At 45.2% G+C, this 27,871-nt stretch overlaps 3 protein-coding genes across 10 annotated transcripts in view; 1 reads left to right on the top strand and 2 right to left on the bottom strand.

Moving 5' to 3' along the window:
- Nucleotides 1-10,724, bottom strand: part of RNF123 (ring finger protein 123) — a 160,240-nt gene extending 149,516 nt beyond the window's left edge. The window contains exon 1 of the mRNA XM_077326087.1: nucleotides 10,706-10,724. The gene's annotated coding sequence lies outside the window, so the exon portion shown is untranslated. The remainder of the gene's footprint in view (nucleotides 1-10,705) is intronic.
- On the top strand, nucleotides 240-3,847 carry LOC143831136 (epidermal differentiation-specific protein-like). The gene is made up of 2 exons (XM_077324223.1): nucleotides 240-280; nucleotides 1,351-3,847. Exon 2 carries the CDS (start codon nucleotides 1,413-1,415, stop codon nucleotides 2,409-2,411), a length of 999 nt encoding a protein of 332 aa, XP_077180338.1. The 5' UTR covers nucleotides 240-280; nucleotides 1,351-1,412; the 3' UTR covers nucleotides 2,412-3,847.
- Nucleotides 10,725-18,757: 8,033 nt separating the features above from the next.
- The window catches only part of LOC143832149 (NACHT, LRR and PYD domains-containing protein 3-like), a 53,514-nt gene continuing 44,400 nt past the window's right edge, over nucleotides 18,758-27,871 (bottom strand). For 7 of the 8 annotated variants that reach the window (XM_077326066.1, XM_077326068.1, XM_077326067.1 and 4 more), the window contains one exon: nucleotides 18,758-22,834. In XM_077326066.1, coding sequence (XP_077182181.1) covers nucleotides 22,738-22,834 — 97 coding nt within the window. In that variant the 3' untranslated portion in view covers nucleotides 18,758-22,737. Of the gene's footprint in view, nucleotides 22,835-22,863; nucleotides 24,117-27,871 lie in introns of those variants that run through there. The other variant, XM_077326070.1, reaches the window with a different exon arrangement.

Raw genomic sequence — 27,871 nt, 5'->3', positions numbered from 1 at the left:
GATCTCATGCAGCTTGTGGAAGAAAGTGAATCCAAAAATCAGGGTGAAATTTTGGCTAGAAGTCTGTCTCTGGATGGTTTGTGGGTTGGACAGGCCTGAAATTCCATTCATCTGCAGTCTTTTGCCTGGCAACAATTTTTATAGAAAGGCTCTCCAGCCTCACCAACATTTTAATTGGTTCCATATTGATTGAATTATCTCCTTATATAAAGCAAGTAGGAGTCATAGGAATTCTAGGCTGCTGAGAGAGCTTGGACAGTTGCATGGATGGCATATCAAGGTCAGTACATGTCATATTTATGTTGTTAAAATTAAGTCTTTTTCAGGGAAAAGTATGAGGTATAGTCATGTTTGCCAGAGTACCAGAAGGTTCACTGACCTATAGTTCAAAAGTGGCTTGGCATGTAGACAAAAAAGGACTCAATCGGGGCAGATGGAGCTAATTGTATAAGTATCTTAGAGAAATAACGTGCATAGGTTCTAGGTCTGTCTCAGCATCTTTGTGATGGTGTTAAAAATCAATTATTACACAAATAGAAGAACAGTCTAATCATGATTTGCAAAAAATATAATGGGAGGTATGTGCATGTTTTAAATAATCCTCACAGGAGCTTGAAGAGGACAAGTCCCCTCTCCTTCCATCCCTTTAAGCTGTCCTCCCTGTAACTTGAAGGACCCTTGGAGATTTATACTGGGCTCAGAAGCATGTTTTAAGTGGCAGATTATTGTGCTGCTTAATGTTCTCTTTTTTTCCGGGAACCTGGTGAATCTTAGTCTGTAGTAGTTGCAGATCTAGAAGCTTTACAGAAACATACCACCCAATTGCTGAACAAGAAAGGGCCATTAAACATAGGATCTTCATTAATTCCCAGTTGGTTGGACTATCTACTAGAAAATAATGTACATCATTGAACTCTGTGGGAAATAAAGCATTTAGTTTTTAGGTAGGGCCTGGGGACACAGCTCAAAGTATCCAGCCATTTTTGGTGGATCTGCAAATAAAATTCAGCACAAAACTGGCTTATTTGCAACTTTACAAAAATCTTTTGGGGAAGAATACTCCAGAAAAGCATCCTTATGCCTTGCTTTTGTGGAATTTGGCTCAAAAGGAAAAAATAGCCAGGATAGTGTGTGTGTGTGTGTTTGTGTGTATGTGTGTTTAGGACCACTAACATCTCTGCCTACTACTTTGGATTGGGTTGCTAGTGTTTTAATACTAGGAAGATTGAAAACTGAGAACATGTTTTCATCATTGATACAAAGCAACCCCCCATCCCCTTTTGTTTGTAAAATTTGTTAATCCTGCTATGCTTTTGTTTCATTGTGTTCTTCTGACATTTCTCATGGCAGAGTAAATTTCTACAAAGGAAAAGCTCCTTTCCACTTTGTAGTTCCTCACCAAAGAGTGTAAGATGAATAAAATCATTGTTTATGAACATGGAAACTTTCAAGGCCTCTATAGAGAATTTACTTCAGATGTTCCTGACCTACACAGCATGGACTTTGGAGACTGCATATCCTCCGTCAAGGTGATTGGGCAACCATGGTTGGCCTACAGTGACTCAGCCTATAAAGGTCACACTCATGCATTTGAAGAAGGAGAATATAGCAGCATTGGACAAAATGATACTATTTCTTCTCTCCAGCTGGTGAATGAAGACCTGGAACATCCTCAGATTGTGCTTTTCAACAAACCAGACTTTCAAGGGACAAGCAAAACAATAACAGAGGAAACCAACCTGACTTATGGGCATTTCAATGATAAGGCATCTTCCCACATTGTTCATAATGGTGTCTGGATCTTGTATGAACATGGAAATAGAAAGGGTTGGAAATATGTAGCTCGGGAAGGAGATAAATGTTCTAATTATGAAACTGTGTTTCATTTTAATAAGAAGTGTTCTCATGTGTATCCGCTTAAAGGTGGTAGGGCCACAATCACATCTAAAATTTTGTGGGATAGCAAGAAAGTAGAAAGTGAGAGGGATGTAGTGATTGATGAGGTAAAAGGTGTCAACAGCACAGATTTTGAACAGACATTTACCACCACTACCAGCAAAATCTATGAATCAGCCACTAGCCACAGTTTCAAATTAAAAGCCCTTGGTCTTAAAGTAGATGAGAGCTTCAATTTAAGCATTGATCCAAGTACTAATCTCTTGGTGGAAAATGGGAGCATAGACTCTACCGTCACCATAGACAAAGTTGAGGTGACCATGCCAGCCAATATCCCACCACATTCAGAACTCAGCATCCATGTGATCAAGAAGATGGCCACGATATCTGTTCCTGTGGAACTGACCATTACCAAGAATGGGAAATCAAAGACAGAATGTGGAGAATATCGTAGTATTTCAGGAAGAAACATCAGTGTCAGATATGCTGTGAAGCCAGTTCAGAAGAAAGTATAGAGGAAAGTATAGAGTATCATAAAAAAACTCCCAACAATGTCACTTATTATCATTTAGAATATCCATACATGGTCATTTAGAATATCCATATATTAAAAAGGGGATTACAGTTTCTGTGGAACAGATCATTTTTCAGAATGTAATGTGAAGACATTATATACACATCTCCCCGTAGTTAATCAAGCCTCATAGATATGTCTAACTGGAATAGGTATTCTCACCAGTCCCAGGTACTCCCTCCCATTTTTAAACTGTCATAATCAGGTATAATTAGGAAGAACAATCATTTCTGGACTGTGGTATGCTTTATTTCTTTCATGATCCCAAATGCATTTTTCCACGTGGCTTGCGTTTATGCCTGGATTAAACAAATAAAAAACGGTATATTAATTTATTGGTTGAGAGTATTTCCCCGGCCAAGAAAGACTTGGAGGTTTAAAAAATACCCTACCTTCCATCCATTAAAAGAGCAGCATTTGCAGTTCACCATCTCTAAACAATATTATTTGTATGTTGTTGTTTTTATCAGTAAGAACTACAGACCTTAAAGCTCTAATGATGAACGCACTTGATCAGATTTTTGATGGTGGTGAGTCTCTGATACAATTTATGATGGAAGGGATCTCAATTTATATACAAATTGGTAATGGGATTGTACTGGATCATTAGAATATATGATGTGGTGTTTTATGCTGAATTTATTCAATGAAACAAGCACCTATCGTATAGTGAAATTTGGAGAGAATGCCAAAGATAGTAGGCACCTAGAACTGTGGATGGCAGAAGCCTCCACAATTGTTTGTGTGATCTGCTGTTCTGCTCTTAAATCCCAGCATTTTTACTACTCATTCAGCATGTTGCAGAAACTAATTTGAAAAGGAGATGACAAAACGTGGGCATGGAAACAATGAGATATCTTCATTGCACGGGAGGGCAGTCCACAAATTAAATAAATATAATAATAATATGAACATTTTCAAGGACAGATTTTAATTTTCGCATTGTAGAAGTACCTGTCCACTATATTTCAGATATCAGCTATGTTAACACAATATATTAATTATAGTTACTCACATGTAATTAAATTGAGCAGATGAACTGTAACCTACTGTCATATGTTTCTGATGTGTCCTTTATTGTTAAGCAACCTGTCCATCTCCCAAACTATTGGTCCATCAAAGTCAAAGTACTGTTTATTCCAACTGGCAGAAGCTCACCATGGTCTCAAATGGTCTTCCATATTACCTACTGACTAGTCTTTTAAAGAGGAGATGCCAGGGATTGAATGTGGGATCTTATGCATGTAATATAGAGGCTCTTCCACTGAGCCACAACCTCTCCCTGTTTCTACTGTTGTTCTTTAATTACTTTAGCATTATATACTGGATTCTAGCTGCCATCTAGATTTTTTCTTTTAATAAAGTGATTGAACACTATGAACATGTGTGTTTGTGAGTACATTCTTTGGAGATGGTTCACATTATGCCAGTATGTCATTTTATCTCTGAATGTCAGAGTAATGGAGGCAAAACAGCCCTGGTTTTTGCTTTAATCCAGAGTAACAAAAATGGTTTAATCAAAACACTGAGACAATGATTCATACTTTTATATATTTTTCTAATCCAAGTTAATGTAATCTTTCTAATTTATTCAGATCATTTTGGAGGGGAAGGTTATTATCTATTATATCTCATCCAAACATAAATATTTTCAAATAATCCTAAACTATGTTTAGTTTATATTTTATGCAGATTTGGCTGGATTTATATTACTAGACAGTCAAGAAAGTAATGCTCTTAGAATATTTCTTTAAATATATAGGGTTCCTCACTCACCCTCACCCCCATCTCCAGCTGTTTTGTACCTAGAGTTAAATGTTATGTTCTTGAAATAAAGATAGTTATTAATAAAATAGATAGTGTGCCAGATAGTTACAAGAATATTATTTTGATCAGCTTGGATGTAAGATTGCATGTATCTGTGTATAATGATCTTACATCTAACACTGAGCTGAATAAAAAAGAAAGTAGATACCACCAACACAGTTCACCCTCTCTTTGGCTAAGAAAGTATTAATAGATTTTTTCCTGCATTTTCTTTAGATTTAGAACCTTTAGATTTTCAATGGTTCCTGAGTATACTCATTCTATAAGGACAAATATATATACCGTACTTGCGGTTATTCATAACACATTCTGCCTCACCAATGCTACATTTCTGACATTCATGACAATTTCACACATTAAACATCTTTTCAAAATAAAAATATTTCCATGTAGCAAAAAACATGCAATGTTTCTGTATGGATGTAATTAATCTCATTCATTTCAGTAATGGGCTTATAAAAACAGAGATAGGGTATCAAAGGCAGTTTTGTACATCACTCTAGTAAACTGTTAACCTGCCTCTCAGGCGCAGAATATAAAGGGGTAGGAGAGGTGCTAAAATACGGCACCCAGTTTTCCCTGTTGAGCTCAAGGCACCACTGCACTGGGATTTGTTCCATTGCAGTTCAGAGTATAATACATGTGTGTATTTATTTTATTTATTTATTTTATTTGATTTCTATACTGCCCTTCCATATGGCTCAGGGCAGTTTACATACAACATCATAAGGGATACATGGGACGAGTCAACATACAACATAGTCAATATACAACAATAACAACCCAACAGAGGTTCTAAACCAGTGGTCCCCAACCTTTCCGAGGCTGGGGACCGGCAGGGCATCGGGCCGCGCCCCCGCGGACCGCGCCGCGCCCGCGGACCGCTCCCGCGGGCCGCACCCACGCCGCGCCCGCGGGCCGCGCCCACGCCGCGCCCGCGGATCGGGCCGCACCCGGGCCGCACCCACGAGCCGCGCCCGGGCCGCGCCCGCGGATCGGGCCGCGCCCAGGGGCCGCGCCCGCGGATCGGGCCGAGCGGGCGTGGCCCGCACGGGCGCGGCCCGGCCCTGATTCCCTCTCCCCGCCTCCCGCAGTAAGAAGCTTCCCGGGCCGCAGGCTTGCGGCCTGGGAAGTTTTTTACTGCGGGGGCGGGGCGGGGAGAGGGAACCGCGGCCCGATGCCATGGCCTTTGCGGCCCGGCACCGGGCCGCGGCCCGCATGTTGGGGACCACTGTTCTAAACAACAACTTCAGTGGTCCCAACAATAACAACATACAAGCTAAACTCCCTAGAGAGGTCAGGCTGCTTCAGGCCATGGAGGGGATTTCAGAGGGGGGGAGGGGGGGAACCTGTGGTCAGTCTCAGGCAAATGCCTGGTGGAGGAGCTCCCTTTTGCAGGTCTTGCGGAACTGTGGGAGTTCAGGCAGGGCCCTGGTCTCTTCAGGGAGCTCGTTCCACCAGGTGGGAGCCAGGATGGAAAAACCTCGAGGACCGATGTGCTTGTTTGGGGCCAGGGATCACCAGCCAGTTGGCAGTGGCAGAGTGTAATGCTCTTTTGGGAGTATAGGCAGAGAGATGGTCTCTCAGGTACACTGGGCCCAGACTGCGTATGGCCTTGAAGGTAAGAACCAAAACCTTAAGCCTGATCCGGAATTCAATTGGGAGCCAATTGGTATCCAATCGGATCATTGTTGGAAAAGTCAATTGTTGTAAGGAGAAAAGAAGAAGACCCTGAGGGGGGCAGAAAGAAGACAATTAGATAGCAAGGTCAGCACCTTCTTTCCTTTTAAGTGTAATTCCTTGTCTGTCTCGAGATTAGTACTTTTAAGGCAATTTCATTCTTAGAAGTTCCTCTCTCTCTCTCTCTCTCTCTCTCTCTCTCTCTCTCTCTCAGCCAGAGATGTCGTTTGGACTCTATCTCTTCTCCTTACTATCAAGTATATTAGTTCCCATATAAACCTTTATGTATACTTTAATTAGGCTGTGCACCATTACTGTGTTAACAATCTGTGTTAAACAAAATAATGCATGGATGTATAATTTTACAGCACCATATGATTTAGGTCCACGGAATCCACATAGAAAGTTGGTGCTTAAAACAGGCTGATTCTAAGCACATTTAATCAGAAACTGATTTCAACTACTCTTAAATTGTATCTCAGACATTAAGGTTCTAGCTGCTTCTGCGATACCCTCTACATGCAATATTCCAGCTGCAGCTTGGTGTAGTGGTTATGAGCGAAGGCCTCTAATCGGGAGAGCTGGGTTTGACTCTTCACTTTTCCACATTCAGCCAGTTGGGTAACATTGTAAAGTCTTCTGTGACCAATAGCTGCACCATGCTCAGCCACCCAGACATTGTTTTCTGTCTAGAGGCACTGTATCAGACTGATGGAGTCCATCTGTCAGACTGGGGCATGGACATTTGCCTGGGAGATCTGTGAGCGGCATTGAGAGGGGTGTATGTGGTATGAGCCATGATGGGAGCCGAGGCCGGGCATAACCCCGACCCCAACTCTGTTGCGGGTTTTAACACTTTAGGGCCGGATCCTTTGGGACTGAACCCATGCTGATGGGCCGGGCTTTGCCTACTCACGGGAGCCTTCTAACGAGACTGTACATGTGCCAGAGCAGCAGTGTCTTTCGGGATGCGAAGCCAGCTGCTGCATGGGACGAGGTGATTAGGAAGGACGCCAATTGAGGCTGAATCCTGTGGGCTTCTCCTATAGTTCACCTTCCCGGCAGTCTGGCACGCCTGATGCAGAGGGGGAGCTCAACATAAGTGTTGCTCGGACCCTACATGTGGGCCTGCTGGAGGGGTTTTTCCCCTCCCATATTATGTAGCCGAGCCTCTTGTGGCGCAGAGTGGTAAGGCAGCGATATGCTGTCTGAAGCTGTCTGCCCATGAGGTTGGGAGTTCGATCCCAGCAGCCGGCTCAAGGTTGACTCAGCCTTCCATCCTTCCGAGGTCGGTGAAATGAGTACCCAGCTTGCTGGGGGGTAAACGGTCATGACTGGGGAAGGCACTGGCAAACCACCCCAAATTGAGTCTGCCATGAAAACGCTGGAGGGCGTCACTCCAAGGGTCAGACATGACTCGGTGCTTGCACAGGGGATACCTTTACCTTTACCTTTATTATGTAGCCATCAGACTGCTGGCCATTGGATTGGTCCCAGGTGTATGTTTGCCTTCACTCATGCATGTTACGTTAATAAAAAGATGTGGCCGTTACCAAACGCAAGTGTGTATGTGCATTTTTCATGTGTCGGGTAAGTCTCTCCCCTACACAGCAAGTACACTGACTGCATGCTTGCCACTCACAATGTCAAGGATGTCCACAGGGGTGGATGATTTGAGATAAGATGTTGTTGTTAGGTTGTTGTTAGGAGCAAAGTCATGTCCGACCCATCACAACTCCATGGACAATGATCCTCCAGGCCTTCCTGTCCTCTACCATTCCCCGGAGTCCATTTTAGATGCTCTGGTATCCCCATCTCTTTAAGAACTTGCCACAATTTGTTGTGCTCCACACAATCAAAGGCTTTATCATAGTCAATGAAGCAGAAGTAGATGTTCTTCTGGAACTCCCTAGCTGTCTCCATGATCCAGTGTATGTTGGCAATTTGATCTCTAGTTCCTCTGCCTCTTCGAAATCCTGCCTGTACTTCTGGAAGTTCTCGGTCCACATATTGCTGGAGCCTAGCTTGTAAAATTTTGAGCATAACTTTGCTAGCATGAGAAATGAGTGCCATTACCTTTCCCTTGAGAGGAGGAGAGGCAGCTGGAAGAGACGGCAAGCTAGAGTAGTCATAGGAAGGAATGGGACGCTCTTGCGTCTGTCTTTGGCAGCCATTTCCTCAGGGCTTGCAAGATGGAGTTGTTCCACCAGGCCTATGGTTGAGGCCCATAAAACAAAGGTACTTGCCTCCCTACATATACACTTAGCTATATATACTGATATATTAAGGTGACCAGATTGTCCCACTTTTGGAGGGACATCTGGGGGCACCTGGCAAATTGTACTTATGTTGAAATTAAAATATATATATATTACAATACTATTTTTGCGTTCTATGAAACTTTTTGTTGCTCCATATAAACCAAATTTTAAATCAAGAACACCCCCCCCCCTCGGTCAATGGTGTCCCGCTTTACCAATGTTAAAATCTGGTCACCTTATGATATATCAGACTGTAACACCGTATCCCACGAAAGTATTTTATAGGCTGTTTTCCATCTTCTCACCCCCTACTCCAGAGGAAGTCATATAATCCTATGCAAATGCGAGCTAGTGCCAGTAAAATACATTACAGCACAGGATTCTATCCTTATCCATTGTTCCCTCTTAATATTTGTGAAACAGCCCTGGGGTGGAGAGTGTCCTGGCTGTCTGAGATGGAATAGGGCCAGTTAGATGGAATAGGCCCTTTCCCTCCAGCTCCCACCCTCCCTCCTTGCCTGATAACAGTGGCGCTGTGGTCTCCAGACAGGGATTTGCCTCCAGACAAGGCTTTCCGGCCGAAGAGACGCTGCTGCTGGGTAGGAGCCGAGGGTGGGGAGGCTTTTCATCATCCCTTCATCCGCATAGGCCTGTAGCCAGCTCTGCAAGGCGGTGACAAGGCGTGGTGGCCTGAAGGGACACCTGATCCCCTCCCTGGCTCTCTCTCACCCAGAAAGTTGGAATTTGAAGAGCACACATAGCCCAGGTCACACTGATTACTAGGAAAATCTGAAAGTGGGACTTTTTATAGTGAACAGTCAAAACCAAGGGTGCATGGATGGGGTAAAGGGAGCAAAGGCTGGGACCATGAACATATCTGTATCTGTTTCCTGTTTCCTGTAAGCCGCCCTGAGCCTTCAGGGGAGCGTGGCAAATAAATAAATAAATAAATAAATAAATAAATAAATAAATGAATGAATGAATGAATGAATGAATGAATGAATAAACAAATAAATAAACAAATAAATAAACAAATAAATAAATAAAATATCCTCTAAGATTAGTCTGACACAGGGCCTGCCATGGAGAAGAACTTGCAAGCTATATATACAGAAAATTCTAGAAGCTCCCAAGAGTGTTCACCCCTACCCTCACAGAGGATGACTTTCCCACCCAAAGTCATGTGAAACACTCTCCCCTCAGTTCTTTTTTTGCCACCTGAGAGACAACTGTTCAGCAAACAGAAGAGAAAGTTTTACCTCACCTCACAGAGCCAGCAACAGGGCTTTGCACCCTGAAAGGACGCTGGCGCTGGGAGGGCGCCACCAGCGGGGGCCTTTCCAGCCTCCCTTCAGCCCGCTAAGCCAGATTTGCAGCCAAAGGGACACAGCATTTTCAGCTGATGGACAAATTGCTTAGAAGGGTGCCCGTAGCATCTAGGCTTGCTCTTTGCCCCTCATGGCTAATTGTATCATGCCAGGTTGGGCTGATTAACTGGGTCTAGTGGAGGGGGGGGGAGTCCAACCAAAAGAGGTAGTTGTGAGAGCCTTCCTTAAAAAGTCATCCCTGGACTGCTACCCAGGGGCTAATATTCCATCCTCGGGCAAGGAGATAGTGGTAACAACATAGTTTCAGGCAGTCTTCGGGGAGACAGATTATATAGACCCATTTCAATCTGGGTTCAGCCCTGGTTTGGGGGTGGAAACTGCTCTCGTTGCCATGACTAATTAATTTTGCCAGGAGAGTGAAAGCAGAAATTTATCCTTATTGATTCTCCTGGACCCCTAAGCAGCTTTCAGTACCTCTGACTATAGTATCCTTCCATGTTGGGTTGGGAGTGGGGGGCACTATGCTCCAGTGATACCTCTGTTACTTGACTAGCATATTCTAGAAGGTAGTGCTTGGGGAATACTACCCGGCCCCATGGCATTTCTTATCCTGAGTCCTACAGGGTTCCATCTTGTTCTGCATGCCATTTAACAGTTACATGAAACTGCTGGGAGAGTTCACCCAGGGATTTGGAGTTAAATATCACTAATATGCTAATGACACCGTTCTATTTACTATATAACAGGGGTGGGTCTGTGGAAGTCCTGAATTTGTGCCTGGAGAAGGTAATGGGATAGATGGGGGCCAATAAACTGGGGATGCTACTGGATCCTTGTCTGTGGTTGGAGGTTCAGGTGTCCTCTGTGGCACCTTGCAACTTTTATCAGCTCCAGCTTATGCGTCATCTAGAGCTGCTCTTCATTAAGTGTAACTGGTCACAGTGATCCATACTCCGATCATATGCATGTTAGTTTACTGCAATGTGCTCTAAGTGGGCTTACCTTTGAAAACTGTCTGCAAACTTCAATTGGTTCAAAATCCAGTGGCCAGACGATTGTTAGGGGTTGGTTACAGTGAGTTTATCACCCCTGTGCTGAAAAAGACCTGTACTGGCATCATTCAAAGTGTTGGGTCTTACCTTTAAAGCCTTAAATAGCTTTGAGGTGAGGGTACCTGAAGGACCTTCTCTTCCCATATAATCTAGATGGCCGGTTAAGATCTTCCACTTAAATCTTGCTTTTTGTGCCACTGCTGAGTAAAAGAGGAAGGCAATGCTTGAGAAACCTGCTAGTGTTACCTGAGATAACCCCCATGCCCTGCCATCCTAGGAACTGAAGTGGAGCAAGGTTGACTGATTTGGCAAGTTTGAACGCTTTAATAAAACCTTATGATGCAGAACTAAGCAGATGATGCTTTTCATGGCATAGAGCTAAATAATATACAGTTAAGCCTTCATTAAATGGGCTGGGCATTTTTCTCCAAATCAGTTGACAATCCTAGATAATAGTTGATAGGATATTTTTTGTCAATGGAAATGTTTGGGAGGGCATTTTTTATAGAAGGAATAGGGTTATCATTTTAAGTTCTGTGAAAATGTTTAAGTAGCTTTTTAAAAAATCAGAATTTGTTTACTGGATGTATAATTTATTTATTTATTTACATTTGTATACCGCCCTCCGATAAGATTCACTGCTCTCTAGTTTTGTAGTCTAGTTTTATTGCATTATTTGTTGTATGTTTTATACTGGCCTTTTAAAATATCTTTAAACAGCCCTGTGGCGCGGAGCGCCACGGACTGAATAAAGCAGTAAGGGCACTGTGGGAGGAGTTAGGGCGGGCCCTGTCCGGGATAAAAACTTGGAGGGGCCAATCAGGAGCCGCGAAGCGGCTCCTGATTGGCCCCTCCAAGTGTCCATCCCGCCCCAAGCAACCAATGGGGAGCCGCGCTTTGCGCGGCTCCCCATTGCCTGCTTCAGCCGAGCCGCGCAGACAGCCACGGGTGAGCAGTCGGCTGCGCAGCCTTCTCCCGGCTGCTCCGCCGGCCGGCCGGAGGCTTGGAGAGCTTCGGGGCGGCGGGTGGGCCTGGCCGCCTCCTCCCGGCCGGCGGAGCAGCCTCGCGGCGTCATAGACGCCGCGAGGCCGCTCCGCCGGCCGGCAGGAGGCTTGGGAGAGCCTCGGGGTGGCGGGTGGCCGTCCCCGAATCCAGCCAGCAGTGGCGTCCCCGAAGCCAGCCAGCAGCTGCAGAACATCCGGAGTCCGAGCTGCCTTCTTGCAGCCGGACGCCCGAGCAGCAGCAGCGCCGTTCCCCGAGCCAGCCAGCAGACGAAAAGAAGCCTCGGGGAGGGGGCTGGCCAGCAGCCGGCTCTCCGGGGCCGCCTCTCCTCCGTGCTGCCCGGCCTCCTTGCCCACGCCCGGGCCGTTCACGGACAGGACCAGCGCGAAGCCGGTGAGTGGGTCTGCGGTTCTCTGTCAGCTTCGGAGGGAGGAGCGTGGGGCCGCATTTCAGGGGACCCTCTGGGACACAGGGTGGGCGGGTGGCGGCATGTCCCTTACCCTTCCCCCTTCTCCCCTTTCAAACCCCATTTTTATAAATGGGCTTTGAAGCTAGTTGTTTCATAATTCTGGATGCATGATGGATCACAGTGAGAAAGACAGACTATAAATGAAAAAATGTTGTTGTTGTTATTATTATTATTATACCACCCTCCCTGGCGGCTCAGGGTGGTTTATCAAGGCATTTTCATGGCATAGAGATAAAGAACATCACCTGTTAACTGACATACCTTTCAACTTCTGTTAAAGAAATAGGATTTTCCAAGCAATTGCTTGAAGCAGTTTTTTCCCTCAAGCAGTTGTAGCCCCTACTCTGACTGAAGACTTACTGCTTACTGCTTACTGCTTACTGACAGGGACTCAGTAAGTGGCCTGGGGGGTGGCCTCCTTTCCTCAGGCCAGGAAGCCCTCATGCCACCTCACAGAGTTGGTAGGTGCCTGGTAAATGTGTTCCCTCCTCCCTCCCTTCAGGCCTGCTGTGAAGGAGCCTCTAACAGCCCCTGACTGAGGTGAGGGAGGCATTTATGAGAGCAACGCAGGAGAGTCTGTAGGCCTACTTGTACTATCCTTTTGAGGGGAGGGGGAGCTTTCCCCTTCTGCCTAATGGTTGGCTGACAGGGAGGCCACATAAAAGCCCTTTCTCACTTAAAATAATGTTCTGGCTGGCCTTGCTGCTGGAGGGAAGACGCAACCAAGCAACTCTCTGTAGATTTGAGGTCTACCAAACAGGGTTGAAACTGGATGCTGTTGCAGAGGTTCTTTTGCCTCCTGTTTCATCTGCACAATAACACTGTGCACTAGGCCTCAAACCTGCAGAGAGTTGCACAGAAGAAATACACATGGCTTAGCTGTTTCTTCCCTCCAGCAGCATTTTAAGTGAGAAGGGGCTTTTCTTTTAGCCAATGGTTTGGCAGAAGGGGAAAGCTTCCCCTCCTCAAAAGGAAAGTACAAGTGCTCACACAGACTCCTCTGTGTTGCTCTTGGAAATGTTCGGTCACCTTAGTCAGGGACTGTTAGAGGCTCCTTCATAACGGCCTGAAGGGAGGGGGGGAAGCGCACTCATCAGCCACCTGCCAGCTCCATCAGTGGTCTGAGGCAAAGTGAGGGAGGTTGTTGGACATGACAGGCCTGTGCAGCCTATTCCACCTGGGGAGGTGATCTTTATAGTCTACAGATGAGCTGTAATTCCAGGAGTTCTCCAGAACCCACCTGGAGGTTGGCTACACCTAGGTTGGAAATATTCCTGGAGTTTTGGAGGTGGAACTTCAAAATAGTACAATGCCTCAGAGTCCAAAGTAGCCCTTTTTGCCTGAAGAGCTGATCATTATCAGATGATTTGAAATTGTAAAACAGGTGGTTTTAATTAAATTTAATGTTAGTAATTTCAAACCCTCATTCATTTAAATATTCATTTTGCCAAATATGTTTTATTGTATTACTAGTTTCAAAGCCCATTTATAAAAATGGGCTTTGAAAGGGGAGAATGGGGAAGGGGAAGGGACACGCTCCCACCCCCCCCTCCTCTCCCAGAGGCCGCCCTCAAAAGCGGATCCGCGTTCCTCCCTCCCAAGGCGAGACAGAACGGCAGGGCCACTCACCGGCTTTGCAGTGCTCCTGTCCTTGGATTGAAGATGCCGCTGGCGAGGCGAACGTGAGCCGGCCGTGAGACAAAGAGGCGGCGCTGGGCTGCCTCTCAGTCGCGCATGGGTATTGCGCGCAGGCGGAGGCCCCTCTCGGTGCGCTGTGGGTGGAGGAGGAGGAGCGTGACCGAGGAGGGCTGGCAGCAGGGAGGAGACGCGGCCCCGTAGAGGCGGCTGCTGGCCAGACCGTTCGGCGAGGTTTTTTCTGCCTTTTGTTCTTCTGTTGGGTGGCTTGGGGGATGGCGCTGCTGCTCCTGCTGCTGCTGCGTGTGCTCGGGGGTCCGGCTGCGGGAAGGCAGCTCGGACTTCGTTGCGGGCGGCCTCTGTGCACGCCGTGGGTGGAGGCGGAGGTCCGTGGCCGAGGAGGGCGGGCAGCACGGAGGAGACGCTGCCAAGCCCCTTCCCCGAGGCGTTTTCGCGGAGTTTTGTTGGCCGTAGGCTGCCTTGTGGGACGCGGCGGTGTGTCCTTCAGCGGCAGGGACTCCCTGCCCAGCGGCTTGACGCGGCGAGAGGCGCTTCGCGCTTCTCGCCGCGTCAAGCCGCCGGGCAGGGAGTCCCCGGCAGCCGCGCTCTGCGCGACTGCCGGGGGCTCTCTTCAGTGGAGGCAGGCGGCTCCAGAGCGGCGTCTTTTCGGCGGCGGCCATTTTCTTGTTGTGCCGGGTGCTCCCTCAGGCATCAGGCCGAGACCAACTGCGAGCCGCGCTGTGCGCGGCTCCCAGTTGCTGGAGCTCGGCAGGGAGTCCCCAGCAGCCACGCTCCGCGTGACTGCTGGGGGCTCCCTTGAGCGGAGGCAGGCGGCTCCAGAGTGGCGTCTTCTCGGCGGCGGCCATCTTTGTTGTGGCGAGGGCTCCCTCAGGTGTCGGGCTGACGCGGCGAGAGGCACTTTGCGCCTCTCGCCGCGTCAGGCCGGTAGCAACTGCGAGCCGCGCTGCGCGCGGCTCGCAGTTGCTGGGGCTGGGAATCGGAGGGACCAATCGGCAGGCGCAAAGCGCCTGCCGATTGGTCCCTCCGATTGTCTGTCATGAGGAAGGGTCCAATCCGGACCCTTCCTCATCCCGGACACATCCCGCCCCAGAACCCCTTACTGTTTTATTTAGTCCGTGGCGCCCGCGGCGCCACGGGCGGTGTACAGATTTTTATCTGCTGTTACCCATCCTGAGTCAACCAAGAAGGGTCAATATAAAAATATTTTTATTATAATTATTATTAATTAAATTTCCATTTGGGGTATAAGCAAGAACTGAGAAACTTAGCATGGGTAGATATGAGCCCCTTCAGATACACTGAAATAGATTTCCTCAAATGTTACATATAGGTAGGGAAGGGTTATTGCTGGAAAGGACTGCTTTAGACCAACACAACTACCCATCTCGACTGAGATCAGTGATTGTGGAAAGGGTGTCAGAAACTGGAGACAGCTAAAAAGGTCACTCACTGGGAGAAATCTCCAAAACTGCATAAGAACCTCTCTCTATGTGTAAGAACCTCTCTCTGAAGAAACAGGATATTCTGTAACAAAATATTGCAGCTACTCCCTCATGTGAACAGTATGCAGTACACAACACAACATGATGCTGGGCTACATAGTCTCTTGATTTATGCTACCAAACAATCTAGACTCCTTTCCATTAACAGATGAGAGGAAATACTTCCCCTAAGTGCCATGCATCAGGGGCAGGCTCTTTCAGCCAGAGGAGATGTCTCCATTAGGAGAACAGGATCCCTGGGATTCCACCTTGTGTGTGTTTGTGTGGCATTGAAAAGCTGCTTTTCTCCCTGAAGGGACCAAAAATGCTCACCAAAAATTGCCTAAAGATAGTTTCCCAAATAAGAAAACTAAACAAAAATGAACAAGTCCTTTCAAACATTTTCCTTATCTTCCATCAAAGTGTGCTCAGTCTAAAGGCAGTCTTCACTGGCAGTCTTCAAGCAAAGGTTGGATACCTTTTCTTGGATGCTTTAGGATGCTTTGGGCTGATCCTGCGTTGAGCAGGGGGTTGGACTAGATGGCCTGTATGGCCCCCTCCAACTCTATGATTCTAATCTAGAGATGAGCAACGATCTAGAGTGGAGTGGTGCAGGTGTGTCCCTCCTGGGATATGGGCTATGGCTAGCCCTTACTAGCAACTGTTTGTATTCTGGGGCACAGACAGACAGAATGACAGAACAATATCAGTTCTGCAAGCCTGGAAAGTCCAAGAAGATCTAAATAAAGAATATTTTCAGGCTGAAACTATAAATAATGAACAAGTAAATGGCTGGAGAGACATGCAAATTGAAGTGACTTTTTCAAGCCTGGCCTGGTAAATAAAAAACAGTACTTGCCAGGAAGGTCCTATGAACTCAAAGGCATAAGTGGCCCAAAATTTCAAGTGGAGTTAGCTTTACAGGCAAGCAGAAAGTGAGACTCTGGGGAATCTAGGTAATCCACTTTCATCAGGTAATGACTTGGCCTTGCAGACAACAGGGACTATAGTTGCCAGCAGTAGGTCTCAGGCTTCAAAAGAGCAGAAATCACCAGGGAAGCAACCAAGTGGTGTCTGGGGCCACTTACATTCCTTCTGCAGGGATGCATGTGAGGGGAGACAACTTTCTCTTCAGCCTAACTTCCTGGAGATGAGCTGTACTTCCAGGGAATTCTCAGACCTCACCTAGAGGCTGGCATCCCTAAACCTCAGTGAGATGCAATGCTACACAGTCACCTCTCCAAAGCAGCCATTTTTGCCTAGGGAGCTGATCTTTATAGTCTGGAGATGAGCAGCAATTCCAGGAAATCTCCGGCCCAACCTGGAGGTTGCCTGTTCCTGGTCTGAACATATTTCTTGAAGTCTGGAAGTGGGGCCTCAAAAGTGTGTAATGCCCCTGCAGTCACCTAGCATCCCCTGACCTATTTCAGGTCAAGAAAACATTGCAGAGAGGAGGCAAGGTTGCCAGATTGGTGTAGGTTCATGTTCTGGAATTCCACACTACCTGGGTGTGCATAAACCTGACTAAGGTCAAGACTGCTGTGCAAAGAAAGACCTCCTCTTAGGGTTGCAATCTTCTAAGTGAGGCTCTCTACCCCACCTCCCTCACAGGGAGTCTGCTATGGGGAGAGGAAGGGAAGGCGATTGGAAACTGCTTTGAGACACTTGAGGCCTGCTGGGTGACTGTGGCCCATTCACAGTTCTCCCAGACCTCTCACAGCCCCACATCCCTCACAGGTTGTCTATTGTGGGGAGATGAAGGGAAAAGGTGTTTGTAAACTGCTTTGAGATTACTTTTGGTGGTAAACAACAGAGTACAAAAATCCAGCTCTTCTTCTAAGGGGCAACAGTGAAAGAAGCATGTGGGCACATAAAATTATATCAACAGTAAAAAAAATGGAGACAGAAGGAGCAGGGTATACTATGTACCGGGACTACCCCATGTGGACATGGGGCATTTCTGTGGCCTAATTCACACAAGAAGGGAAATGAGGTTGAATGCAGAACTGGGAGAAATTGGTTGCCATGTAATCTCTCCCTATGAAGAGTCTCCAGTCTGATTTTTCCATCACATATCTGAAGACATGGCTCTTGAAAGCTCATCTGTAACCACTATGCCACAATTCCCAAAGGTCATTCCTCTCCCACACGCAACATTCCAAACCTCATTTGTTGCCACCACAACCTCTCACACAACATACACATTCATGCCCTTACAGACTGGACAACTCCTCCCCTTCCCCTTCCCACTGCCAAGCTCTAGCACCCATTGTATTTCTGGATACAATGTATATTGTTGTATAGTATATTGAATATAATCGGAGAAACAACCGCTCCTTGTGGGACTCTGCAAGTGAATTGTTGGCGACTTGATGATCTGTCTTCTATTACTACCCTCTGCCTGCAACCCTGGAGGAAGGAGATCAGCCACTGAAGGATTGACCCCCATATTCTGGCATCAGCATGGCAGTGAGCTACAATTTTATTGTCAACTGAGTTGAACTCTGCTGAGAGATCTGTCAATACCAGCAGCGCTGACCCGCCTTGGTCCAACTGGCGACGGAGGTCATCCATCAGGGTTACTAGTGCTGTCTCTACCCCATGGCCAGGCCAGAAACCTGACTGAGATGGGTCTAGGACTGAAGCTTCTTCCAGGAATGCCGATATTTGATCTGTGACAGCCCTTTTCCTTTAGGGAAAGCAGGACAATTTAATTTAATGTTTTAGGACAAGGCTACATCTGTCTCAGCCTAGCTTCTGTGGACAGCAGGCTAAAGATACTGAGTTACCAGGAGAAGCTCACATTTATCCTGTCAGATTGCTGAAGATGTGGAAAAGTCAGGGATGCACCAAAAGTTTAAAAAGCTTGGCTGATAACTGCATGTATACCCAGTAACTAAATACTATAACCGAATAAGCCAAGCAAAACCTGTGTTATACTGGGAGCGGTTTCAAGCCTCAGACCATGAAGAAAAGTTGCTTTCCCTTTTTCCTCATGTCTCACATGAAGTCTAAGAGAGGACAAAACGTTTCTAACAGATATTTCAGGCAGTACAAATGGAAGAATTAATGCCATCATAACTGTACCAGACAATAACACCAATTGGTGGTATGTGTATAAATACACTTTGCTTCTTCAAAAACAAAGAAGCTACGCTGACTATTTATCTTAAGTAAGCCAAAATCACAAGGAAGAACAGCCTTGTGTATTTCACAACACACCTATTTTTATTCTTATAACTGCTAGGATTTTGTTTTGTCTTCATAGAGGTTTATCTTTACTATTTTCCTCAGATTGAACTGAAAAAAAAACCAAAGTTTACTTTGTTTTTTCAGCCATTTAAGGCAGTGGTCCCCAACCTTTTTATCACCGGGGACCACTCAACACTTGACAATTTTACTGAGGCCCTGTGTGTGTGTGTGTGGGGTAGTTTACTCCTCTACTCTCAACCACTGCCCTAACGCTCTCTGATCGCTATAGTAATGTTTAAACATCCCTTCAAAATAAGATACAGACACGCCACAACAATGAACATAAGGAACATTTTATTTTCATGGAAATTTTAACTCATGACAATGACAAATCAATGGGATTGTTTCTCTGCAACGAGATAGTCCCATCTGGGAGTGATGGGAGACAATGACACCCGAAGGGTGTTGTAAAGGGCCGGGGGGGGGGGGAAGGCATCCTTCGCGGCCCACCTCCAGTTAGTCGACGGACCACATGTGGTCCGCGGCCCACAGGTTGGGGATCGCTAATTCAAGGCACCAAACACTGCCTTTGAATTGAGACGTAACACACCTCATCTGAATCAACCAAAAGCTTCTAAGGCTGAAGGCGTGATTGAACCTCAAGGAGTGGCCAGAGATTTAACATGAATACATCAGAAGAGCAAAGATGAAAATGTAGAATTGATGTGTGAATCAACTGAAGGAGGGCTTATGAAATAGCCTGACATTCTTTACTGTCCAATACAGGGTTTGTTTAGAGGCCTATCTATTTTCCACCTGAGTTCCTTTAGAGATGTTAGGGTTTGAACCTGGGAACTTAGATATGCACCAAATGTGTTCTACTGTTGAACAGAGATCTCATATTACATGGCCCACAGAAACCTAGTAATTAGTTTCCCTAGCTCACTAGTGTGAAAGTATGGCTAATCCCTCTATGGAATACTGCGGAACATCAGAAATTGATTTCTTAAGACTATAAATTCAATCCAAACTGAGAATTCACATTCTGGTTGCCTAGACATGTAATAAAACCCATCTTCTCAAGCTGTTTCTGGGTCTTGCTAGTCCCTTGGGCATATTCATCACATTCCATAAGCCCATCTGGTCCTGTTCTTATATAATAGTGATTTGTTTTTAATTTCTACCAACACTTAACATTTTCTGGGAACCAGAGTTCCTGGCCAGATACATAACTTGTCAAATCTGCTTCTGCTTAAAAGCCATTTTTTATTTGACACTTTCAGAAAAACTAGAATTTCTAGGGAAACATCATCCGTGTGCCAAGTCAAGGATATCAAAGGCAGATGAAGAGGCATACTCGGTGACAGCTCAATATGAATGTCTTCTCAAACCTCATGTAGGCCTTGTTGTGTTCTGAAGGCAATGCAAAACATTTGGTGGGAGGGTGAGCAAATAAGGAATAAAGAGGCTCCAGCTAACGTCAAGCATTTCAAGTGTGCACTTAATTCCTCCGCTGTATCAAAGTGACATTTCCCCGGGAATAACTTCTATTAAATAGGGGATTTACTTCTGAGTAGATCTGTTTAGGATTACTCTCTTTAATATTATAACTTGACAGGAGCATGCCCACTGATTTTAATTCTCTTAGTCAGCTGCATGCTTTTATATGATTACTGTGAAATTTTACAATTTAGTTTCACACACAGATGCCTTTTGTGTTTTGACTGATTTGAGCATATTATCTTTATTGTTTTAATGAGCAACAAGAGGAGTGAATTAAATCTCCTTCAGATGACTATTTTATTGTACTGTTACAATGATCTATATGCCTGTAATAACCTCTTCAAGGATCACTGCCTTGTCATGGCGAAGGGCCTTGCGTAGCTCGGTGAAGCTATGAGCTATGCTGTTCAGGGCCACCCAAGACGGACAGATCATAGCAGAGATCTCTGACAAAAGGTGATCCACTGGAGAAGGAAATGGCAAACTACTCCAGTATCTTTGCCATGAAAACTCTATGGACAGTTCCAAAAGGCAAAACGATATGACGCCGGAAGATGAGCCCCTCAGGTCGGAAGGTGTCCAATATGCTACTGGGGATGAGCAGACGGCTAGTACAAGTAGCGGTAGAATGAATAAAATGATTGGGCCAAGGCCGAAAGGACGCTCAGTTGCGAACTGGAGGTGAAAAGACAGTCCGATGCTGTAAAGATTTTTATTCTATAGGAACCTGGAATGTCAGATCCATGAATCAAGGCAAGCTGGATGTGGTCAAACAAGAGATGACAAGGCTGAACATGGACATTTTAGGAATTAGTGAACTAAAAAGGACATGAATGGGTGAATTTAATTCAGATGACCATCAAGTATACTACTGTGGGCAAGAATCTCTGAGAAGAAATGGAGTAGCCTTCATAATCAATAAAAAAGTAGGAAAAGCAGTATTGGGATACCATCCCCAAAATGGCAGAATGATCTCAGTTTGACTCCAAGGCAAACCATTCAACATCACAGTAATCCAGGTCTATGCCCCAAACACTGCTGTTGAAGAGGATGAAGTTGACCAGTTCTATGAAGCCCTACAACACCTTCTAGAAGTAACGCCAAAAAATGATGTGCTTGTCATCATGGGGGATTGGAATGCTAAAGTAGGAAGCCAAAAAATAACCAGCAAGTTTGGCCTTGGAGTACAAAATGAAGTAGGGCACAGGCTGGTAGAATTTTGTCAAGAGAATACAATGGTCATAGCAAACACTCTTTTCTAACAACCCAAGAGACGACTCTGCACATGGACAACACCAGAGAGTCAACACAGAAATCAGATTGACTATGTGCTCTGCAGCCAAAGATGGAGAAGTTCTATACAGTCAGTAAAAACAAGACCAGGAGCCGATTGTGGTTCAGATCATCAGCTTCTTGTTGCAAAATTTAGGCTTAAATTGAAGAAAGTAGGGAAAAGCACTAGGCCACTCAGGTATTAACTAAATTATATTCTTGATGAATATACAGTAGAGATGACAAATAGATTTAAGGAATTAGATCTGATAGACAGAGTGCCTGAAAAACTATGGACAGAGGTTCGCAACATTGTACAAGAGGTAGCAACTAAAACCATCCCAAAGAAAAAGAAATGCAAGAAATCAAAATGGCTGTCTGAGGAAGCTTTACAAATAGCTGAGGAGACAAGGGAAGTGAAAGGCAAGGGAGAAAGAAAAACCCAATTGAATGCAGAATTCCAGAGAATAGCTAGAAGAGATAAGAATGCCTTCTTAAATAAACAGTGCAAACAAATAGAAGAAAATAATAGGGATCTCTTCAAAATAGAGAATAGAGATCTCTTCAAAAAATTGGAGATATGAATGTTTCATGCAAGGATGGGTATGATAAAGGACCCAAATAGTAGGGACCTCACAGAAGTAGAAGATATTTAAAAAAGGTGGCAAAATTATACAGAAGAACTATACAAGAACAAGCTTAACATCCCTGATAACCATGATGGGGTAGTCACTGCCCTGGAGCCAGACATCCTAGAATGTGAAGTCAAATGGGCCTGAGGAAAAATAAAGCTAGTGGAGGTGACAGCATTCCAGTTGAACTATTCAAAATCTTAAAAGACGATATCTCTTGGACTGCAAGTCGAACAAACCGGTCAGTCCTAGAGGAGATCAGCCCTGACTGCTCCTTAGAAGGCCAGATCCTGAAGATGAAACTCAAATACTTTGGCTACCTCATGAGAAGGAAGGACTCCCTAGAGAAGAGCCTAATGTTGGGAGCAATTGAGGGCAAAAGAAGAAGGGGACGACAGAGAATGAGGTGGCTGGATGGAGTCACTGAAGCAGTAGGTGAAAACTTAAATGGACTCCGGGGAATGGTAGAGGACAGGAAGGCCTGGAGGATCATTGTCCATGGGGTCGCGATGGGTCGGACACGACTTCGCACCTAACAAGAACAACCTGTAATAAACAGACCAAGATCCCCAAACTTTACTTCATACGTTTTAGTCTCCAAACCCTTCACCATCTTTGTTACCCTCCTCTGGATACACTACATTCCCCTTCAACTGTGGTGCCCAAAACTGAACACAGTACTCCAAGTGAGGCTGAACCCAACAACAACCCTGTGAGGTAAGTTAGTGTTAGTCTGAGTGGGGCTGGCCCAAGGTCACCCTGTGAGTTCTCGTTTAGCCTTTCAGCTGCCTCTGCTGTTTGGAATATCCAGCCTTTGCTACTGTACAACTTCCTTCTGCAAAGGATGAGTAACTCCATCAGATTCTTTCGTGATTGGGAGTGCCAGGGCTCCTTTTGAATAAAGTGAATGCATCACAGCCACAACCAAAATGGACGTTCTGACTCAATCTTTTTCACTTGCTCTTTCAGGCATTTTCTTCCTTTGTCACCAAATCCATTTCCATCCAAACTAGGAGGGAAAAAGAAAAAGAGATAAAAATGAGTTCCTGGAGGGAAAAGTGCCATTATCAATGCACCGCCATTCCAACCTCAACCTCCTATCCTCTATGGCTGGGGTCCCCAACCTGAGGCCCACAGGCCACATGCGGTCCTCAACCTCTTTCTGTGCGGCCCTCCAACCGGCTTGTCTGCTGCTATCATCCTCAGACCCATACTGTTGTTCCTGCCTCAAGAGGCACCATCTACTGCTACTCATTGTCCCTTTCTTACAAAAAAGACAATAGCGACATTGTTTTTGTCACCATGGTTCCTTCTGTCAACCTCCTCTTGTTCTTATCCTCCATAATAGCATTTTGCCCATTCTAGGTGCTTTACTAGCCAGCAAAGCTCAGGCATCCACACCACTCAGCTTTTTAACTCTCCCTCTCCATAAAATACCATATTGAAGCTATGTATGTACATAAGGAAGGAGAAGTCACTCTGTGAATGGGTTCAGGAGATGTCGGGTCTTCTTTTGCAAAAAAAAGAAGGGGGGGCAGTAAAAGGCCTGGTATTTTTTCAAAATAAGGATACAAACTGTTATGCATATTGAACATTTCTAGAGGCTTCACCCATCAAAGCAAGTGGCTTCCAAAGTTACTTGTGAGGTTGCTGCTGCAAGCAAAAACATTCTTCATTCCACAACAAGAGCTGGTTGCTCTGACTTCTAGCCTTGCTTGCTTCTGCCTCTCCTCCCTTCCTCACTCCAGCAAGGAGTCTTCTTATACATCTGTGATTGCAGGAGCCGGTGAGTGACCCCTTAAGACTCTCTTAGCTGGGAAGCTTATGGCATTCCCCCTCTCACATCTTCCTCTAGCCAAGTTCCCCTCCCTCTGGCTGCCCCAAAGAAGTATGTTGGACTGCAACAAGGGCCAGAACGTTCTCTGTACTGGCCCCCACTTGGTGGAACGAGCTCCCTGAAGAGATCAGGGCTCTGGTTGAACTCACATAATTCCGCAGGGCCTGCAAAAGGGAGCTCCTCCACCAAGCATTTGACTGAGGACAACCCAACCTAAAAACATCCAGTGATCCCCTCCATAATCTGAATGATTCTGACCTCCCAGGGGCTCTTTTAAAGTTGTTCTGTTGAAAATTGTTCAATGAATAATGGTAATTTGTTAAACTTATATTACTGTCAACCTTGTAATACTTAGAATTGTTATTGATATGTTATGTTGCAACTGTTATCTATTATATGGTGTTCCATGTATCCCATGACGTTCCATGTAAACCGTCCTGGGTGGTATAAAAACCTAAGAAAATAAACAAACAAACAAATATAGAATCATAGAGTTAGAAGGACCCTGCAGGACACAATGCTGTACACATTGTCACAACTACAGCATAGAAGCAGGCGTCAGCAAGCACATCTCCACAATAGCTAAGCATTGGGTACTTCAAAACCACCCAGAAAGTTGGAATTTGAAGAGCACACATAGCCCAGGTCACACTGATTACTAGGAAAATCTGAAAGTGGGACTTTTTATAGTGAACAGTCAAAACCAAGGGTGCATGGATGGGGTAAAGGGAGCAAAGGCTGGGGCCATGAACATATCTGTATCTGTTTCCTGTTTCCTGTAAACCGCCCTGAGCCTTCAGGGGAGCGTGGTATATATAATTAAATAAATAAATAAATAAATAAAATATCCTCTAAGATTAGTCTGACACAGGGCCTGCCATGGAGAAGAACTCGCAAGCTATATATACAGAAAATTCTAGAAGCTCCCAAGAGTGTTCACCCCTACCCTCACAGAGGATGACTTTCCCACCCAAAGTCATGTGAAGCACTCTCCCCTCAGTTCTTTTTTTGCCACCTGAGAGACAACTGTTCAGCAAACAGAAGAGAAAGTTTTACCTCATATTCAGAAGGAGAGACGAATGACTCAGAATTCTGATATTATCAGCTGCTATTGTAGGACAGGGCCTTGTTCAAATAAATGAATGAATGAATGAAATTTAAAAAAAAAAACAAGAATAAAGGGGGGTGACAATGGCCCCAAATGGAGAGCTCTGATTCTGTCACTTCTGTTCTGACAGAAGACCTAAACAGTGCTTTAGCCTTGTTGACAAACCACCACAGAAATCGAGGGAAGAGCAGTTCCCCCTTAGGTGGGGGCCCGAGAATCAGGCTGTGTCCACTGTGAACCCCAAACCATTAAAAGATTTTGAACCTAAGGGCAATGTCATATTGTAAGGTACATTAAAAGAGTATATTATTCTTCAACAACAAACGTTGTGGAATATAAGTCATTGAGGAAGATATCATTCTCCAAAAATGAGATATCTGCCGGGATTCATTCTGGCTTTCATGAATTGCATAAACTTCACACAATAAATCTTCTTTTGTTTCTTTTTCTTCATGGATTTCCTCAACTGATGGCTTTTCTTTTCCATGCCACCTTGGGAATTATGACAAGGTTTCAAGGGTGCAGCCATAAAATGGCTGCCACAAAATGGATGCTGGCTGCTGCTTCCCCTCATTTACACAATGAAGATCCTGGTGCTGTGGTAGCAGCTGCTGTCAAGGCAATTTTTTTTTTAAATCTGTGCAGCTAACAACAATAACAATAATACATTTTATTTTTGTAGCCTGCCTTTCCAGGTTGGCTAGGGCGGATAATGACATACAATAATAAAATCACATCATTAAAACAATATACATAATAATTTAAATAAAGTATTTAAAAGCCACCTTTTAAAAACCTTTCTGAGAATGGTTGGTTATGTCAGGTAAGTCAGAGTGGGTTTTCTGGGGAGTGGAGAGGTCAGCATTAACTCAATGTTAGACACCAGGCTTCAACCATAGGCCTGCTAGAACAACTCTGTATTGCAGGGCCTCTGGAAGGGCCTTGATCTCACTAGGGAGAACGTTCAACCATGACTGAAAAGGCCCTGGCCCTGCTCAAGGCCAGTCTTACCTCAATCAAATCTCACCTCAAATTGAATATAAGTAATCAGAAGCGTTGCTGGGCCTATGCTCTAACCAGCCCCACATGCTTTCTGTAGAGGCCAAGAAAGGCATACATGGGTACCATGGTGCCCATGGCTGCCAAGTTGGAGACCCCAGATCTAATGTAATTAATCTGCCTCCCCAGCTTTCCCCATGTGTGGTAAGGTTTCAACACCATAGTCTAGATGGCAGGGGATTCTGGAGTGTAGCAAACCAGTGCTTGACCCAGGCTTTGGTATCACTACAACAGCCATGGTAATGGGCCATCTTTCCCATTCATCGCTTTTCTGTCAAACAAATGGTCTTCACTCCAGAGACATGGGAGAGAAATTGGACAACAGGAGCAGGAAATGAAGGCAGGCTTTGAAGCCAGGGACTGTTTCTTTAGATGCTTTTCCCAACAGTGTGGGAAGTTAAGCAAAAATTAGCACAAACTACCCCAAAACATGTAAAAATAAAGGCATATCTCCCAGCCCCTACCCAGACTTTGTCTTCAGAAAAAAAGGTAGGCAAAGAGATGACTTGCAATAATGAGTTGATTAGCCACCTGTTAAAATTTCCCATGCTGTTAGTGGTATATCTTTTCCCCCGAATGGTATATGGGGAGGAGGCAGCTTTCAAACTGGGTTTCTTAATTAAAACCAAATAGATCCTCATGATTCAAAGGATGTGATCACATGGTGATGGAGCAATTGTTTCCATGTGGATGAAAGCTGCTTCTCTCTAACGCTTCCCCCCTTTGTATGTGTAAAATGCTATCTACTCACAGTTGAATTATGGTGACCCCCAATTTATGGCAACGACAGATCCAGTGCTACTGTGGCAGGACCAAACCCAACAGGAATAAGTTGAGAAGTTCTGAAGTAGGAACTGAGAGAGTGGGGCTGTTTGCAGTATTGCATTGATTCTGCTGTCTATTTGCCACAGTGGGGCACTAGGTTGTGTTTCTGGGCACTAGTAGATTTGCACTGATACCTGCTGCTGGGCACTAGTAGGTTGGCACTGAGTTTTGCTACTGGGCTCTAGTAGAGCAACACTGGGTTCTACTGCCCCAGTTCCAAACGGCCTGCAAAACGGAGCTCTACCGCCAGTTGTTTGGTTGAGGCCAATAAGTTAGGATCCCAAGAAGAGGGCCCTCCTCCATAACCCTCTCCAACCCTGAAGGGAGCAGAGTTGTTCAATCAGCAGATCTGACAACCACAGTGTATTGGTTTAAGGGTTTTACCTGTCGTTAACTGTTTTTACAGTATGATAAAGGACTGAAATGGTAGGGACCTCACAGAAGCAGAAGAGATTTTTTAAAAGGTGGCAAAATTATACAGAAGAACTATACAAGAGCGAGCTTAACATCCCTGATAACCACGATGGGGTAGTCACTGACCTGGAGCCAGACATCCTGGAATGTGAAGTCAAATGAGCCTTAAGACGTCTGAGCAAACATAAAGCTAGTGGGGGTGACAACATTCCAGTTGAACTATTCAAAATCTTAAAAGAGGATGCAATCAAAGTGCTACACTCAATATGCCAGCAAATTTGGAAAACTCAACAGTGGCCACAGGATTGGAAAAAGTCAGTTTACATTCCAATCCCAAAGAAGGGCAATGCCAAAATCCTCCAGCAATATGTGGACCGAGAACTTCCAGAAGTACAGGCAGGATTTTGAAGAGGCAGAGGAACTAGAAATCAAATTGCCAACACACGCTGGATCATGGAGAAAGCTAGGGAGTTCCAGAAGAACATCTACTTCTGTTTCATTGACTATGCTAAAGCCTTTGATTGTGTGGAACACAACAAATTGTGGCAAGTTCTTAAAGAGATGGGAATACCAGAGCATCTTATCTGTCTCTTGAGAAACCGGTATGGAAGTCAAGAAGCAACAGTGAGAACCAGGCATGGAATCACTGATTGGTTCAAAATTGAGAAAGGAGTTTGGCAAGGCTATATACAGTCGCCTTGCCTATTTAACTTGTATGCGGAGCACATCATGAGAAAGGTGGAGTTAGATGAGTCACAAATTGGGATCAAGATTGCAGGAAGAAATATCAACAACCTCAGATA

The sequence above is a fragment of the Paroedura picta genome, chromosome 3 (genome assembly GCF_049243985.1).
Source record: "Paroedura picta isolate Pp20150507F chromosome 3, Ppicta_v3.0, whole genome shotgun sequence".
NCBI lineage: Eukaryota > Metazoa > Chordata > Lepidosauria > Squamata > Gekkonidae > Paroedura > Paroedura picta.
The sequence above is the reverse complement of the archived record's forward strand: the minus strand, read 5'-3'. Positions and strand labels throughout refer to the sequence as shown.